This window comes from Camelus bactrianus, chromosome 2 (genome assembly GCF_048773025.1).
Source record: "Camelus bactrianus isolate YW-2024 breed Bactrian camel chromosome 2, ASM4877302v1, whole genome shotgun sequence".
NCBI lineage: Eukaryota > Metazoa > Chordata > Mammalia > Artiodactyla > Camelidae > Camelus > Camelus bactrianus.
Genome location: NC_133540.1, coordinates 58890094 through 58904409, shown reverse-complemented (window position 1 = coordinate 58904409; position 14316 = coordinate 58890094). Strand labels below are relative to the sequence as shown.

At 37.5% G+C, this 14316-nt stretch overlaps 1 protein-coding gene across 3 annotated transcripts in view; it reads right to left on the bottom strand.

Moving 5' to 3' along the window:
- CFI (complement factor I) overlaps positions 1-10786 on the bottom strand; it is a 39934-nt gene extending 29148 nt beyond the window's left edge. The window contains exons 1-2 of one of the 3 annotated variants that reach the window (XM_045515778.2): positions 10609-10786; positions 2044-2091 (exon numbers count right to left, since the gene is read on the bottom strand). In XM_045515778.2, the coding sequence (XP_045371734.2) occupies positions 2044-2091; positions 10609-10665 (105 nt within the window). In that variant the 5' untranslated portion in view covers positions 10666-10786. The remainder of the gene's footprint in view (positions 1-2043; positions 2092-10608) is intronic. The other 2 variants (XM_045515777.2, XM_010953673.3) reach the window with 2 other exon arrangements.
- Positions 10787-14316: the final 3530 nt, after the last annotated feature.

Genomic DNA, 14316 nt, shown 5'->3' with positions numbered 1-14316 from the left:
TGAGGTGCAGCATGTTACAAATGCAGACTCTTGGACCCACGCAACAGAACCTCTGAATCAGAATCTCTGAGGGAAAACCCTGGCATCTGTACTTTAAATAAGCACCACAAAGATTCTTATGCTCCCCAAAGACTGAGAACCACTCCTATTGACCAGTAATTTTCAAAGTGGATTACATAAACCCCAGGGGTGTGAAGATAATCCAATGGGTAAAATAATAGAAATTATGTTCATTTGTATGTTTTATTGAAAAAGTAAGAAGAAATTAATCTTACTAATATTTAAATATGGATTGGCAGTTGTGCCTACACTCACAGAATATTCATTCAATATTTATTGAGAGCCTACAATGTGCCAGGCACTGTTCTAGGTCCTGGGATACACTAGTGAACAGCATGAAGTCATAGAGCTTACATTTTTAGTAGAGGAAAGACAGACAAAAATGAATAAATACATAGTATGACATAAAATGACTAGTGCTCTACAGGGTAAGAGAGGTGGAGGTTGTGGAGAGTGAGGGGGATGATTGCTATTTTGCATAGGGTTGTCAGGAAGGACTCTGGGGAAAGGTTCCCTTGGAGCAGGGACCTGAAGTGGAGTGAGAAAGCCATGTAGGTCTCTAGAGGAGAAGTGTCATGGTCAGAGGTAACAGCCAGGGCAAAAGCTGTGGGGTAGAAGCACATGTGGTATGCTCTTGGTCCAGGGGGTTGGTGTGGTTGGAGGGGAGTTAATTGCTGAAGGGAGAACAGGAGGAGATGAGGCCAGAGAATTGGAGGGATGTGTGATCAGCAGGTAGGACCTTGTAGGCTACTGGAAAGACTTCAGCTTATTCTCTGAATGCAGTATAAAGCCACTAGAGGGTGTGAGCCCTCCAACATTTAGAGGTGGGGCAGATGATGAAGAACTAGTCAAGGAGATGAGATGGGGTCAGTAAAAGACAAATAGAAACTGGTGGCACAGAGGCAGAGAAGGAAGGAGTGATTAGCAGCTGTGTGATACTTCTCCAGTAAAATGGTGATCTTGACAAATGTTATTTTGGTAGAATGGTGGGAATTCAAGCCTGACTGGGCTCAAGAAAGAATGGAAAAAGAGAAATAGAGCAAAGCAGTTAAAAAAAAAAAAGAATTTAGATGTAAAGGGATACAAAAATGGGAGGGAAATATGTGGTCAAGAGAAGGTTTTTGTTTTAAGATAGACAATCATGTACGTGTGCTTGACTAAGGGATATTATGGATTATATGATCCAGTTTTAGTGGAAATTATCTTTGCAAATGGACAAATGGTTTAGATATACATATACTGAAATGATGCTGGATTGAAAATAATGCCAAAATGTAACACCAATGACCAAAAAAATGGCAGAGTCCACACTTCTAGCCACAGTAGAAGCGGTTCATAGGCCACATCATGGGGTTAAAAACAATGGAAAGCTAATCAGTATGACAAGAAGTCAGCCCTGTCTCCAATCAGTAATATTAAAAAGACTAATTGAAATATAGATTTCCATCTCATTTCGTTATTGAATTGAACCTCCCCCCATATGTTTATTGTGTATGTTGCTCTTTGTGAAGTGTCTTTTCCAGCTAATATGACATTCAAATCAAATGAAAAATTTGAAAAGTAGTAACATTATTTCATTAAAGATTAATGGTGAAAATTATTAAAATATTATTTGCTTAAAATTTTGTTTTTTAAGGTATATTTATTTGTACAGCAGTGTATATGTTATTTATAAATAAATATATTCACATATACTGGGGCACATGGGCAAAAATTTTTAACAATTACTACTATAGCCTAGTCATCTACAAAACATAATTCAACTCCTTTAGTTGCTGTTTCTTTGTGTAGACAGGCTTTTTAAAAAAAAAGAAATCCTTTCCTTGGTATTTGTGATGTTGTAGCAATTATTCTGATGTAAACTTTGTTTTTTTATTCTAGACAGGACTACAATGAAGACATTTTAGATGGACTGACTATACAAAATCAATAAGAAATATAACAATTTCCTATTCCATCCCAGTATACAGCATATAGTTTTACCTCTGGATTCTTTGCTATCTTCATTTTTTTTACTCTTCTATAATTAACCTATAAACAACAACAACAAAAGAATGATCAACTATCACTAAAGAGAGCAAAAGTCAACCACTTTCTCCTTCTACTACTTTTTGTAAAAAAGTACAAAGTTTCCCTTCTACTGCTAACTAGCTGTGTGATCTTGGGTAAATGACTCTACCTTTTTGATTCTGTTTCTTCTACGAATTGTGGAGAATCAAAATAATATCTTCACAGAGCATCAAATGCAAAATACACAGGAAAGCACAAATAAACACTTAAGATCCTATACAAATGCTAATATGATGCTGCCTGTGGTAGTTTGCATCTGGCCCCATTCTTCTACCCTTCAACACATTCTTTTCTGTGCCTCTTACTTGGGGTAGGGTGTATCTTCCCTGGACTGGCCAGTGACTTTCTTTGGTCAATAGGAAGTCAGCAGATGTGACATAGAGATGCTTGGAAAGTACTCGTGCAACTGGATTTGTCCTTTTGCTTCTCTGCCATAGCTGTGAGAAGAATGTGGCCAGGCTAGCAAAGAAAGACCACTCCAGCTGAACCCAGTTTAGATCAGATTATTCCCAGCTCACCTGTAGACTAGTATACTAAATTAAGTTGTATGCCACTGAAATTTTGTGGTGATTGTATTATTATGGCATTATCCAACTGGTACAATCATGATTTCCCCAGAAAACATTGAGGAAAAAAGTGGAAGTTTCAATAAGAGTAAACAATATAAAAATTTGCCTTTCTTTCAGAAGTGAATAAACAACTCATATCCTGATGGTTAACAATTGTATCAGAAACTTTTCCATTGAAAGAGTTTTAGGTCCTTTATGCCCTCAGTTCCTTCTCATCATGGTCTTCACTAGCAATTTTTTTCTCCATTTTTTTCTTCTCCTTGGATCCAACCATCCTGTATTATTCCTGTTTCTGACATAAAGCCATGCCTCAGCATCCCAACAATCAACTCCTTAACCAGCAGCCATTCTATTCAGAAAAAAAGAGAATGTTTCCCTATTAATACTGAATGATGAATTGTTCCAATTCACATACAAAACTTGGTAAGGCCTTTTGCTGTGTTTGTTATTTGTTTTTATTTTTAAAATAAATATTGTATTTTTTCTAGGACTAGTATGTTTTTGTTGGAAATGGTGGGAAAGTGGTTGCATGATATGTGTAGGTAGAATGGACTCTTGTATCTTGTTCCCTTTTAAAAATTGGAAATATTGTTTTAGGGTCAATTCCATTATTTTTGTCTCAGAGATTTTAAGAAAATCATCGGCCTAGTTTCTTGGTCTTGTTTTTTTATAATGAATGTAAGATGGATGAAATGTTGTTTTTTTTTTCATTTTTAATTGATTAAAAAAATAGAAAACACATAGAAATATTACAAACAGGTTCAGATGGGTGGCTATAAAAATTACATTTCCTTCTTTCTGTTATACATTTAACCCAGCCAAGCCCTACCTCAGAGTCAACCACTTGATAGTTCTTAGTGAGTCTTGCCAGAGACCATCATTGTATATGTGAGCCCATATTTTACTTTCTAACTCTGCCCCACAACACCAAGACAATTTGCAACCAATGGCCCTGTAACTAGCCCCCTCAAAGGGCATTTAGATTGTTTCCAAAATTTTGTTATTATAAACAGTGTTGTAATGAATCTCCTTATAGAAAACATCATTTCCCCCATAAGCTAAGTATTTTTGTCAGTACTTTCCTGGGAGTGAAACTGCTGAATCAAAGGAATGAACAGCTTTCATTTTGAAAGATATTGGCTAATTTCTCTCAATAGAGGCTGTTTTAATTTGAATTCCATTATCAATATATGACAGGGCCTATTTTCCAAACTCTTGACCACAGAACATATTTCTTATTAAACTTTTTTATCTTCATCAATTTGATATATACAAGTGTTATCAGAGAAGTTTTATTTGCATTTTTTCCCTGATCAGTGAGGTTGAATATCATTCAATTTGCTTAAACTTTGAGAGATTTGTATTTCTTTCTCCTCATACTAACCATATCTTTTGCTGTAGACTGGATTTTTTTTCTTGTTTTGGGTAGGAACTCTACATATTAAGGAAACCAGCACTTTGTCTGGAATATGAACTGCAAAAATTGCCTATTGACAAATGGCAAGCCTTGTATATTTTTCACACAGAGCAGATACTTTTTAAACAATTCCCAACACAATAAAATTATTTTCAGTAAAAATTATGAAATAAATTACTAAATTATGGAGAAAACTATAAACAGCAAATATTTTCTTATATTGACATTTCATATAGAAATATATACAAAATCATGCTTATAAGAATAAAAAACTAAAATTCATACTACAATATAAATAAGGGAAAAAGTACTAGATAAATATTTTAAATTATATTACTGTATTTAATGAAAAAGGAAAAAATTAAATCTGTATAGAGGTCTGTTGTAGTAATGAATAATAATATTACAGCTTAAGAAAAAGATAAATTTCACTTTAAAGATACTATTCAAATTTGGTAAAATGTTTCCTGTATGAACTACTATTTGTAATTAGCAAACAAAGATATTACACCTTTCAGTCTGCACTGTTTTACTATTTTATATTTTAAAAACAAAAATTCCAAATGGCCATTAGAATGACAAAACTGAAAACCCAGCTGTTTTTGTTTCCTCATCCTTATAATCACTGTGACAAGATTGTTTATTTTGAATCTATTTACATTTGGGAAAATGTAAGAACACAGAATCTGAAGACAGGAACTGTACTTGAAGTGAACTTGAACAATTTTAATGCATAATGCATGAGACTACTAGGCAGACTGTCAGGGTAAAACTGAGACCTGGCTGAATTAACTTCCATTTTTAAGACAAAGTCTATAATGGATAAGTAAAAAATAAAAGTACCCATTTGAAGTTTACATTTGTATTTTAAAAACTCAACCTCAGCAACCTTAGCAATGGTTAACTGTGTTATAAATAGCCAAGAACCAAATGTGGCTATTTAAATTAAATTAATTAAAATCAAATGGGAATTCTTGTTTCCAGTCAAGATAGAGTAATAGGGACCAGATCTACTGTTCAGCCTAAAACAATCAAGAAATGGACAAAATATAGAAAACAATGATTTTCAAGACACTGGTTATCAGGCAATGAAGGGTACTGATCCCTGATACTAGAGAAACAAATGAGGTAGTGAGCCCTCCAATTGTTCCATTTGATTTCCTTTGGAGAGTTTCCAGACTGTGGTGCAGAGACGGGGAACTTGAGCTGAGCTCAAGGGACTCCCTGAATTGAGGAGACAGAGCTGAGAGTCTAGGAAGACCAAGGCAGCTATAGTTCACAGAATAAAGTGATGGAAACAAGTGAGTGGCATAGAGAGAGAACTTCGGAGCTCTGCAGAAGATCCCTTACTAAGTGTTCGTCTGAGGATTTATCAGCACCTTAGTGTGATGAAACTACCAGAGGATGGGGAAAGAACAATTCAAAAGAATTTAAGGTAACAAAGCCCAGGATCAAATGGGGCCATGAATAGTGCTTGTTGTCACTGTTCATTGTTTTCTATATTTTGCCCATTTTTTGATGGACATTCAGACTGGAAAATTGTATGATTTATGGGGCACTGGGTGGAGTACAAAGAAGAATCTTGCCTCAGAAGTGTGGAATAATTAGTCTTAGACCTAGCACTGTTCTGGTCCTACCTAAGAATGCTTAAAAGTAAGACCTGAAAGGATAAAACTGTTTCAAGTAACTTAACTACATCTCAGAACAAAGCTCAAGAGTATTCATAGGAATACAAAAAAATATACAGCTTTGTTTTTTGAATATTTAAAAAATATTTTCTTCGTGGGTACAATGCGGATTATACTTAACATCTTAAATTTATAGCAATCTAGTTTGAATTGATACCAACCTAGCTTCAAGAGCATATAAAAACTCTGCTCCTGTACAGTTCCATTGCCTTTTATGTTGTTATTGTCACACATTACATCTCTATACATTGTGTGCCTGTTAATTTATAATTATTTTTATATATTTATCTTTTAAATCATGTAGGAAATGAAAAGAGGAGTTACAAACTAAATAATAAAATAACATTGGCTTTTGTATTTATCTATGTAGTTACCTTTACTGGAGTTCTTTATTTCTTCATATGGCTTCAAGTTACTGTCCAGCATCCTTTTGTTCAGTCTGGAAAGAACTCCCTTTCTTGTAGTATATTTCTTATATACCAGATATACCAGCAACTAACTCTATATGCTTTTATTTATCTGAGAAAGTCTTAATTTCTCTCATTTTTAAAAGGTGGCTTTGCTGGATATAAAATTCTTGGCTGACAGTTCTTTTCTTTCAGCACGTAAAAAATGTCATTCCATTCTCTTCTGACCTCCACAGTTACAGATGAGAAAGATGCTAATAATTTTATTGAGGATCTCTTATCCATGATAAGTTGGTTTTCTGTTGCTGCTTTCAAGATATTCTGTTTTGTTCCTCGGCTTTTAACAATTTCATTGTGATGTGCCTTGGTGTGGATTTCTTTGCATTATCTTCTTGGGGACCAGTAAGCTTCCTTAGTCTGTAGATTTATTATCTTTTATCAAATTAAAGAAGTTTTTGGCTATTATTCCTTTAAACATTCTCTCTGATCCTCTCTCTCTTCTCCTTCTGAGATTTCCATTTTCTGTATATTGGTATGCTTGATGGTGTCATATAGGTCTCTTAGGCTCTGTAAATGTTTATTCTCTTCCTGCTCCTCGGATTGGATAATTTAATTGACCAATCTTCAAGTTCACTTACTCTTCTGCCCACTCAAATCTGCTGTTAAAACCCTCTAGTGAGGTCGTTATACTTTTCAGTCTAATTCCTTTTATAATTTCTATATCTTTAATGATACTATGTTTTCGTACATCATCCTCCTGGTTTCATTTAGTTCTTTGAACATATTTAAGATGGTTGACTTAAAGTCTTCGGTTAAGTTCGAAGTCTGTTCTTCCTCAGGGATCAATTCTGTTAATTTCTCCTGTGAATGGGCCACATTTTCTTGTTTCATTGCATGCTTCATACCTTTTTGTTGAAGACTGGACATTTTGAATATTATAATGTAGTAACTCTTGAAATCAAATTCTTCCTTCTCAGTTTGCTTTTCATACTTTCTATAGAGTGTAGCTGTTTGTTTATAACTTTTCTAAACTGCTTTTTGTAAAATTTGTTTTTTTTTTGTCATGTGTGGATTCTGAAGTCTTGTTTCTTTACCTTGTATTCAGCTAGTGTTTAGACAAAGATTTCCTTAAACATAAGGAACCAGAGAGAGAGAGAGAGTGAGAGAAAGAGAAAGGGGAAGGGAAAGAGAGGTGAAAAAGAAAGAATGAACCAAAAAAAGAAAGAAAGAAAGGAGGGAGGGCGGGAAGAAGGAGGGAAGAAAAAGAAAGAAAGAAAGAAGAGAAAAAAAAAGAAAAAAGAAAAGAAGAAACCCCTCAAATTGAAAACAACAGAAAAACCTTTCACAGCTTTGCAAATTGGCTCTGTTCTGGGGTACTCCTTCAATGTTTAACTAGGCCATTTACAATTCTGCCTTCTTAGCCTTTACTTCATGCTTGTACTAAGCCTGGAGGTGTAGGCCTAGTGTCTCCTTAAGTCTTTTCTGAGTATCCTCCCAGGGCAAGTTTGTTACTTTTTAAATTCCCCAGTATATATAGGGGTTTTGAATGTCCTAATTTCCCACTGAAACTCTCTCCCTAACTTTTCCTCCCAAGGTTTGGCACTCTGTTTCATGTCTCAACTGTAATCTTTTGTCCCAGGTGGCTGTGGGTTGTTTGTTTGCTTGCCTTACAGTGTTTTTGAGGAACACCTGCTGGCTTTCCACTCTGAGTGAGTTCCCAGTTAGATGAAACAAAGATAAGTACATTGCGCCAGTCTTTGAAGTAGTCCCCAGGCAGGTTAGAACAAACACAATTGTTGTTTTATGAAGTCTGCTCCACTCTTTCTTGAGCTAGGGACTCCACACTAGGACGTGGACTGCCATCTTCAAGACTGCCACTAATTTGGGAACAGGGCGGGACAAGGGCAAGTAGAAATGCCAGTTTCCTACCAGGTTTAAGTTGCCTTTTCCTTCATTTAGCATCCACTTGGGTGCTGTAGGCCTTTGACAGATAACTGGAGTTGCGACAAAGTCGTTCTGATAGTTTGCTTGATTTTTCTTTTTTTGTGTGGGAGGGACGAGTATTTGGATTTGCCTGCTCTGCCGTATTTGCTGTGTTTGCCGTGTTTGCTGTGTCTGCATTGTGTATTGCCTCCTGTGCATCTTCTCTTTCCAGCATCTGATCACTGCGCTGACCATCACCCCCGTTCTTTCTCTCCAAAATACTACCCATATAAACCAAGGTTTGTAATATGCTTTTAGGGTAAAATAAAAATTTAAGGTTTCAGTGATTATGTCACAGCACAGTACTATCACAGTAGGTAACCATATTGACTGAAATACTTGGCTTTCCTGTTCTTTAATGTCCCTTGGTTATTGATACAGCAGCCAGCCCCTCTGTGGTCTGAGTTTCTCTCCCATCCTTTCCTGAGTCTCCTTACCTCTTTCTCCAGGCAGGTTCAGTAAAACCAAAATTCTCATTTCAATATTGAGAACAACTTTAAGGTCTATCCCCTGCAGCCCACCCCATCATTGACATAATCCATCTCCAGATTAGTCCATCAGAATGTTTTGATATAAAAAAGGAGCTGGGCTTTTTATTCTCTACAAGAAAATCTGCTCCCTTATTTCAAAAGAACAAAAATTTCTCCCAGCTGTACATGTTTTATTTCATATTGAAAATGTAGATACATTATAAAACTTATTTGAACACATTTATGTTTTCTCTATGGTACCTCCATTTAAAAATGATTACTTCTCAGCAGGTGGGATAAAAAACCACTCCATTATCTTTTATAAACTAATATTTTAGGAAGTTCTGAAATTTTCACAAATATGATATTAACTCTTCTCAAAATGCTCTTTCTTAAAGGAATGAAGACAACTTATTGTTAGATGATTGGTCAGTAAAAGAAAGCTCTTTTCTTTAGTGTAAGTAGAAACTACTATTTTCAATTTTGTTTTTTATTTTTTCCAGGAATCCAAAATGTGACCGAAATACCTTTTTTCCCGAAAAACCAAATGTTTCTTATTATAATGTAACACACATTTATTTGGTATTTAAAGAAGAAAAATGAAGAATGAATAAAGCAAAATTTCTGAAATCTGAAAATTCATTAATACATAAAACAAAATAAAAATAACCAGTAATCCCATTACTCAGAGATACCAACTATTATCTATTTGATATATACTCTTTAAGAACTTTTAAACTGCCATTTACGTAAGGAGTCATATGTGTGAGTGTGTGTGTGTGTGTGTATTTTTCTCTTTAACAAAAATAAGATTTTAGTGAGGGCTTCTTTATTTCAATAAATATAAAAGTACCATTTTAATAGCTACATGATATTTCATTTATGGACATACAATAATTCAATCAGTTTTCTATCAATGAGCACTTACTTTATTTCTATTTGTTCTACACTATCAACATTGCATATATATTTTATAAGTTATAAGAAACAAAGTATGTAATTCTGATTTCTTAGATAGTTTTCTTTAAATATTTGTTGCCATAAACAGGCACTAAAACAAAACAATTTTTGGAATTGTTTCAAAATGTTATGACCACAAAAGTAGGCAATCAATAAGTATCTAAAATGTCTTAAACATTGCTAAACTTCACAGACCACCTTCCAGACTGGCTACAATCTGTCAGTCTGTCAAGGTTTTAACTCCTTGAGTTGCCTACAGTCTCCACTCTGATCAAATGGATTCATTCATCTGGAGGAGCCTAGTGCTTTGGGATCTTTCTGCCATAGCACTTGTTGCTTTTCCAGGCTGAAAATCACTTCCTCTCTCTCTCCACTGATCAAATTTAATCCAGAACCGTAGGTCTAGCTCAGATCTCATCCGGTCCATAAACTCTCCTGACCTCCTAGCAGGAAGGGATTTTTCCTCTCATTAAAGTCTCTTGGCAGATGATATTTGTACCATTTCTGGGGTAATTAAATATATACTGTCTGGTAACAGTTCTTTCTCTTGTGTTTTCAAATGTTATTTAAATCTTGCTTAGTAGTTCCTCATTGGCATATTTCTATCATCCTTCTACAACTGTACCAAAAGGCTACTGAGGGAAGGGATCAGTCTTGCTATTTGCCCAGCACTGTACCTTGCACATTGACAGAGCTTGATAAATGTTTATTGATTTAACATTTACTGTAAATTATGGATCTATATTAATAAAATTCTCATTCAGCTCGATTGCTATGCACAGATAAGAGCATATGAAAAAAGCAGTTCCTTAAAGCTCTTTCATCAAGATATTAACATAAAATCTTTGTTACACTAGATACTGCCATTGTCGGCAACTGAACTATGTAATCTTTAAGTCAAAATGATATCCTTAAGATTTTTTTCTGTATTTTTATTTATTTAAAATACCTTAAAATAGTTTGCACAAGTATTGAATTACTTACCTTGCCAAAACTTAAGGAGAAGCACACAAGTAACAGAGTAATATGAGCCAGCTTCATGTTGGAGACAGTCAGGGTCTGTGTCTCTACTGTGAACTCTTCTGCAATCCAGATATTCTTTTGAAATTTAATTTTTAACCTCTGAAAAAATATTTAAAAACAGCAAGCTTCCTCAAGAGCTTTGTACTTTTGAACTCATGGAGAATTTGGCTGAAATCCAGAGTTTTACCGTAACTGAAACCAAAAACGGCCTCAGTAAATAGCTGAGGGAGGCAAGCAACAGAGACTGCGTTTCCTGAAGAGGAAGCCGATGCCCTACGTTGTACTGAACAATGCCTCATTTGTTTTCTGGAGAAGACAGAGCCCACTGGAAGTTTCTTATGTTTTAGTAAAAAAGAATTTCATTTTTCTTTAATGATGAAGACTAGGAGATGGTAAGAAAAGTCTATCAAATTGAAGGTTGAGCTAAATCCATTAACAATCTTCAACAAATTGGTTGCTTTATCATTCATAGATTTTGCTGTGATCAAATTATTTTCTTTAAACAGAAACACTAAGAATATGAAAATGAATATATGTATATATATGCATGACTGGGACATTGTGCTTTACAGCAGAAATTGACCACATTGTAACTGACTGTACTTCAATTTAAAAAAAAAAGAAAAAAAACCCCAAACCCCCAAAAAACCCAGAAACAGTGTCAGTTTGGATTCTCCTGAAGCACATGTAAGACAGAGCTTGGGGTGGGAGATAGTTTTATCAGGAATCAACTCCTGGGAAAGGAGGGGAGAAGCAGCAGGAATGAGCAGAAAGAGAAATCAGACTGCAGTGCAGGTCCGAAGCCTTGGCCAGCTCGTGGGGTGCTCTGCAGTGAGTGTGGCCTGTCACAGTATCCCTGGGCAGGCAGAAATGGCTGGATTCTGCCCACCTTGCTTAGTCACTTGGTGAGGGTGGCCCAGGAAAGGCATGCCCTTAGGTGAGGTGGGTCTCTGTAGCTGAGGCAGACCCCGAAGGATCTGACAGAAGGAAGTGTCTGCTGACCATATTCGTCACAGCCAGGCTGCCAGACCTTCCTTGGAGGGGGCTCTGGGAAATTCATCTCCATGTCTTTCAGTACCTTTTAGATCGACTTTCCGTATAGGCTTCAAGGTGGCTCCTTCACAACCGCAGTAGGCCTCTCTTCCTGAGAGGTAATTTAGGAGAGAGTGGTTGCAGGCGGTGGGTGGGTGGGGGACTGTGGCCTCGCCCTTGCTATGGAGCTTGGGGCTGCAGTTGATACTCATCCTCTGCCTCCTTCCTGTCCGTTCTAGATTCCCTTCATCCTGAGCTTCCACCACTGCTGGCCTTGGTGGCTGACCTGGTGGCATGACTCTTCCAGGAGTGGTCTGAGCCCCAGGTTACCACAGTTGCTATTTCTATCCCTTTACCATCACAAGAGGCACCAGACTAGCTCACATGGCTCCACACACATTCCTCCCTGCCCTCATTGTATAATAGCAGCCCTACTTCCTCTGAATGATCCGAGTCAGTTATTCCTATCAAGGTAGGGGGCACTCCTCTTCTTCCCTACTGGTCCCTAGACACAAGCAGCTCAGCACGACAATGCAGGAGGCAGAAGGCTGAGCTTACAATTCAGTGGGATTCCTGCTGTGCCCCAGGACAAAAGGGTGCTTCCTTTGGAGAACAGACCTCTAGCCTTGCAGAGTATGCAGTTGTGGGGACAGGGAGCACAAGGCCTCCAGTTGGTCATTGGAAGTGATGGTAAGTGTGGTCATTCCTGCTTCTGTTCCTTTGCTCCCAGAGCTGTGTCTTCTCTCCACTGGGGATACAGTGCTTTATGAAGGTCCTTTGAGTCAGTGCATATACTGCTTCCTGGAGGACAGCACTGTCTTCACAGAGTATTGCCTTAAGTAGCACCCCAGCTCAGTAATCAGCAAGTTGCTCCAATGCTTTATGAGGCTGCCAGCTTCTGAGTGGTGCAGTATGTGATACGACCAGTGGACTGCATGGTCATAGGCCCACTCTCCCATCTCCTCTGCTATAAAGTGGGTCCCCTTGTCTGGCAAGATGTTATATGGAATCCTTTGTTGGAGGATTAAATACTCTGTAATCCTTTGGCTTATGATCCTGAGGCCCTGCAGGCTGGAAAGGGACACCCTCACCTGTAATATATGTCTATTCCTGTGAGAATGTACCACTGGGTCTTTTAAGATTGAAAAAACCGACTGTGATAATTTACCAAGTGGCTAGTTGGTATCCTTGACGAGTTGTACCATCTTGGGGGCTCTGCATTGGTCTCTGTTGCTGTTAGACTGGATATTTGTTGATGTTAGTAGCTAAATAAACCTTTGGGGTCTGTGTTGTTGGCTTCATGGGTAGCTTCCATCCCTGCTACCACGGCCACTTTATGCTGGTGGCCATCATGCTAGTACTGGGGTGGCTGATGACTGAGGTTGGCTGATATTAACTGGCTGAGTCATTTTGTTGGTTACTTAGTGACTTTTCTCTGGTGGCTATTTGCTGGTGGGTGTTAACAGGGGATACAAAGATTTTTACACTTCACCCCCTTCTATATGTACATCCACATATCCCTACACCAGACCTTCCTGATCATAATGTTTGAATATTTTTCATTCTAGGAAAAAAGATGATCAGGCAATCACGATTGCTGTGATTCCATAGATAGCCTAACCTCGGGCCACTTATTTTTTCACACAAAAAAGCGGATGGCCAGGTGTACTACCTGAAGCTATGCCCATTGGGAGGACTTTCCTTCACCACTGTCTTTCAAAAACCATTACTAAGTGTGGTTGTAATGCAGCTGCTATTTTGGGGTTGCAACTACACACTGAGCCAACCCAACTGTAAACCAAACACAAACTTTTCCCTTCTCCTTCATCTGGTCATACCAGATTTCCCATAGAGCCATAGGTGTGAGCTAATGGAGGGACAGAGGTGCAACAGTTTGGATTCGGGGGAAAGGGGGAATTTGGGCCACCTGATCATGTACTTTGCTTGTGTCCTTTGGTCCTGTTTGTATTTGGTTTCAGATGTAACACTTTGATCTTATGTTTTTGCTAGACCTACTCAAACTTGTGCTAATAGGACCCAGCTCATAATGGCCATTTCTGCCACATGGTAACACAGTATCATGTTCAGTTAGTCTACGTTTACCAGGGTCCAGGAGTGCATAGGTTGTTTCTCAAAAAGAAAATAATTCTCTGCTGCAGATGGCATGGCCTTGTTCCAGAACCCCAGTGTCCTGAATTGTAGTTCTCCCACTGGGTCTTCCTCAAATACTCTGCAATGTTATTTCCCACCACCAATACCCCTAATACCGTAGGGTTTGCTGGATTACTGCAGAACTCTTTCCTGCTCTGGTAGCCAGAGCAGTATTCTTCTGTATGAAATATTTGCTCCCAAATCAACTATTCCCCCAAGGGAGTATCCCCAAAAGGCTCACTAAGTTTCATGCTTCCTTGTGAAATGAAATACAATACAAAATAATTTGGTTTTTACTTCACAGAAGGTGTTCTGGAAGGTTTGAGAACTGGTTTCCTACAATTTTACTATGTGCTAGGATTTCTTTCCTGCTCTCTGTGTCTTATTCAGCATACTAGCTGCCACTTGCTTATCTGCTCTGATTGAGGTAATGCTATCAGTGTAATAAAACAGTGTAGTTTTACAGGAAGTCCAGATGATAGCCAG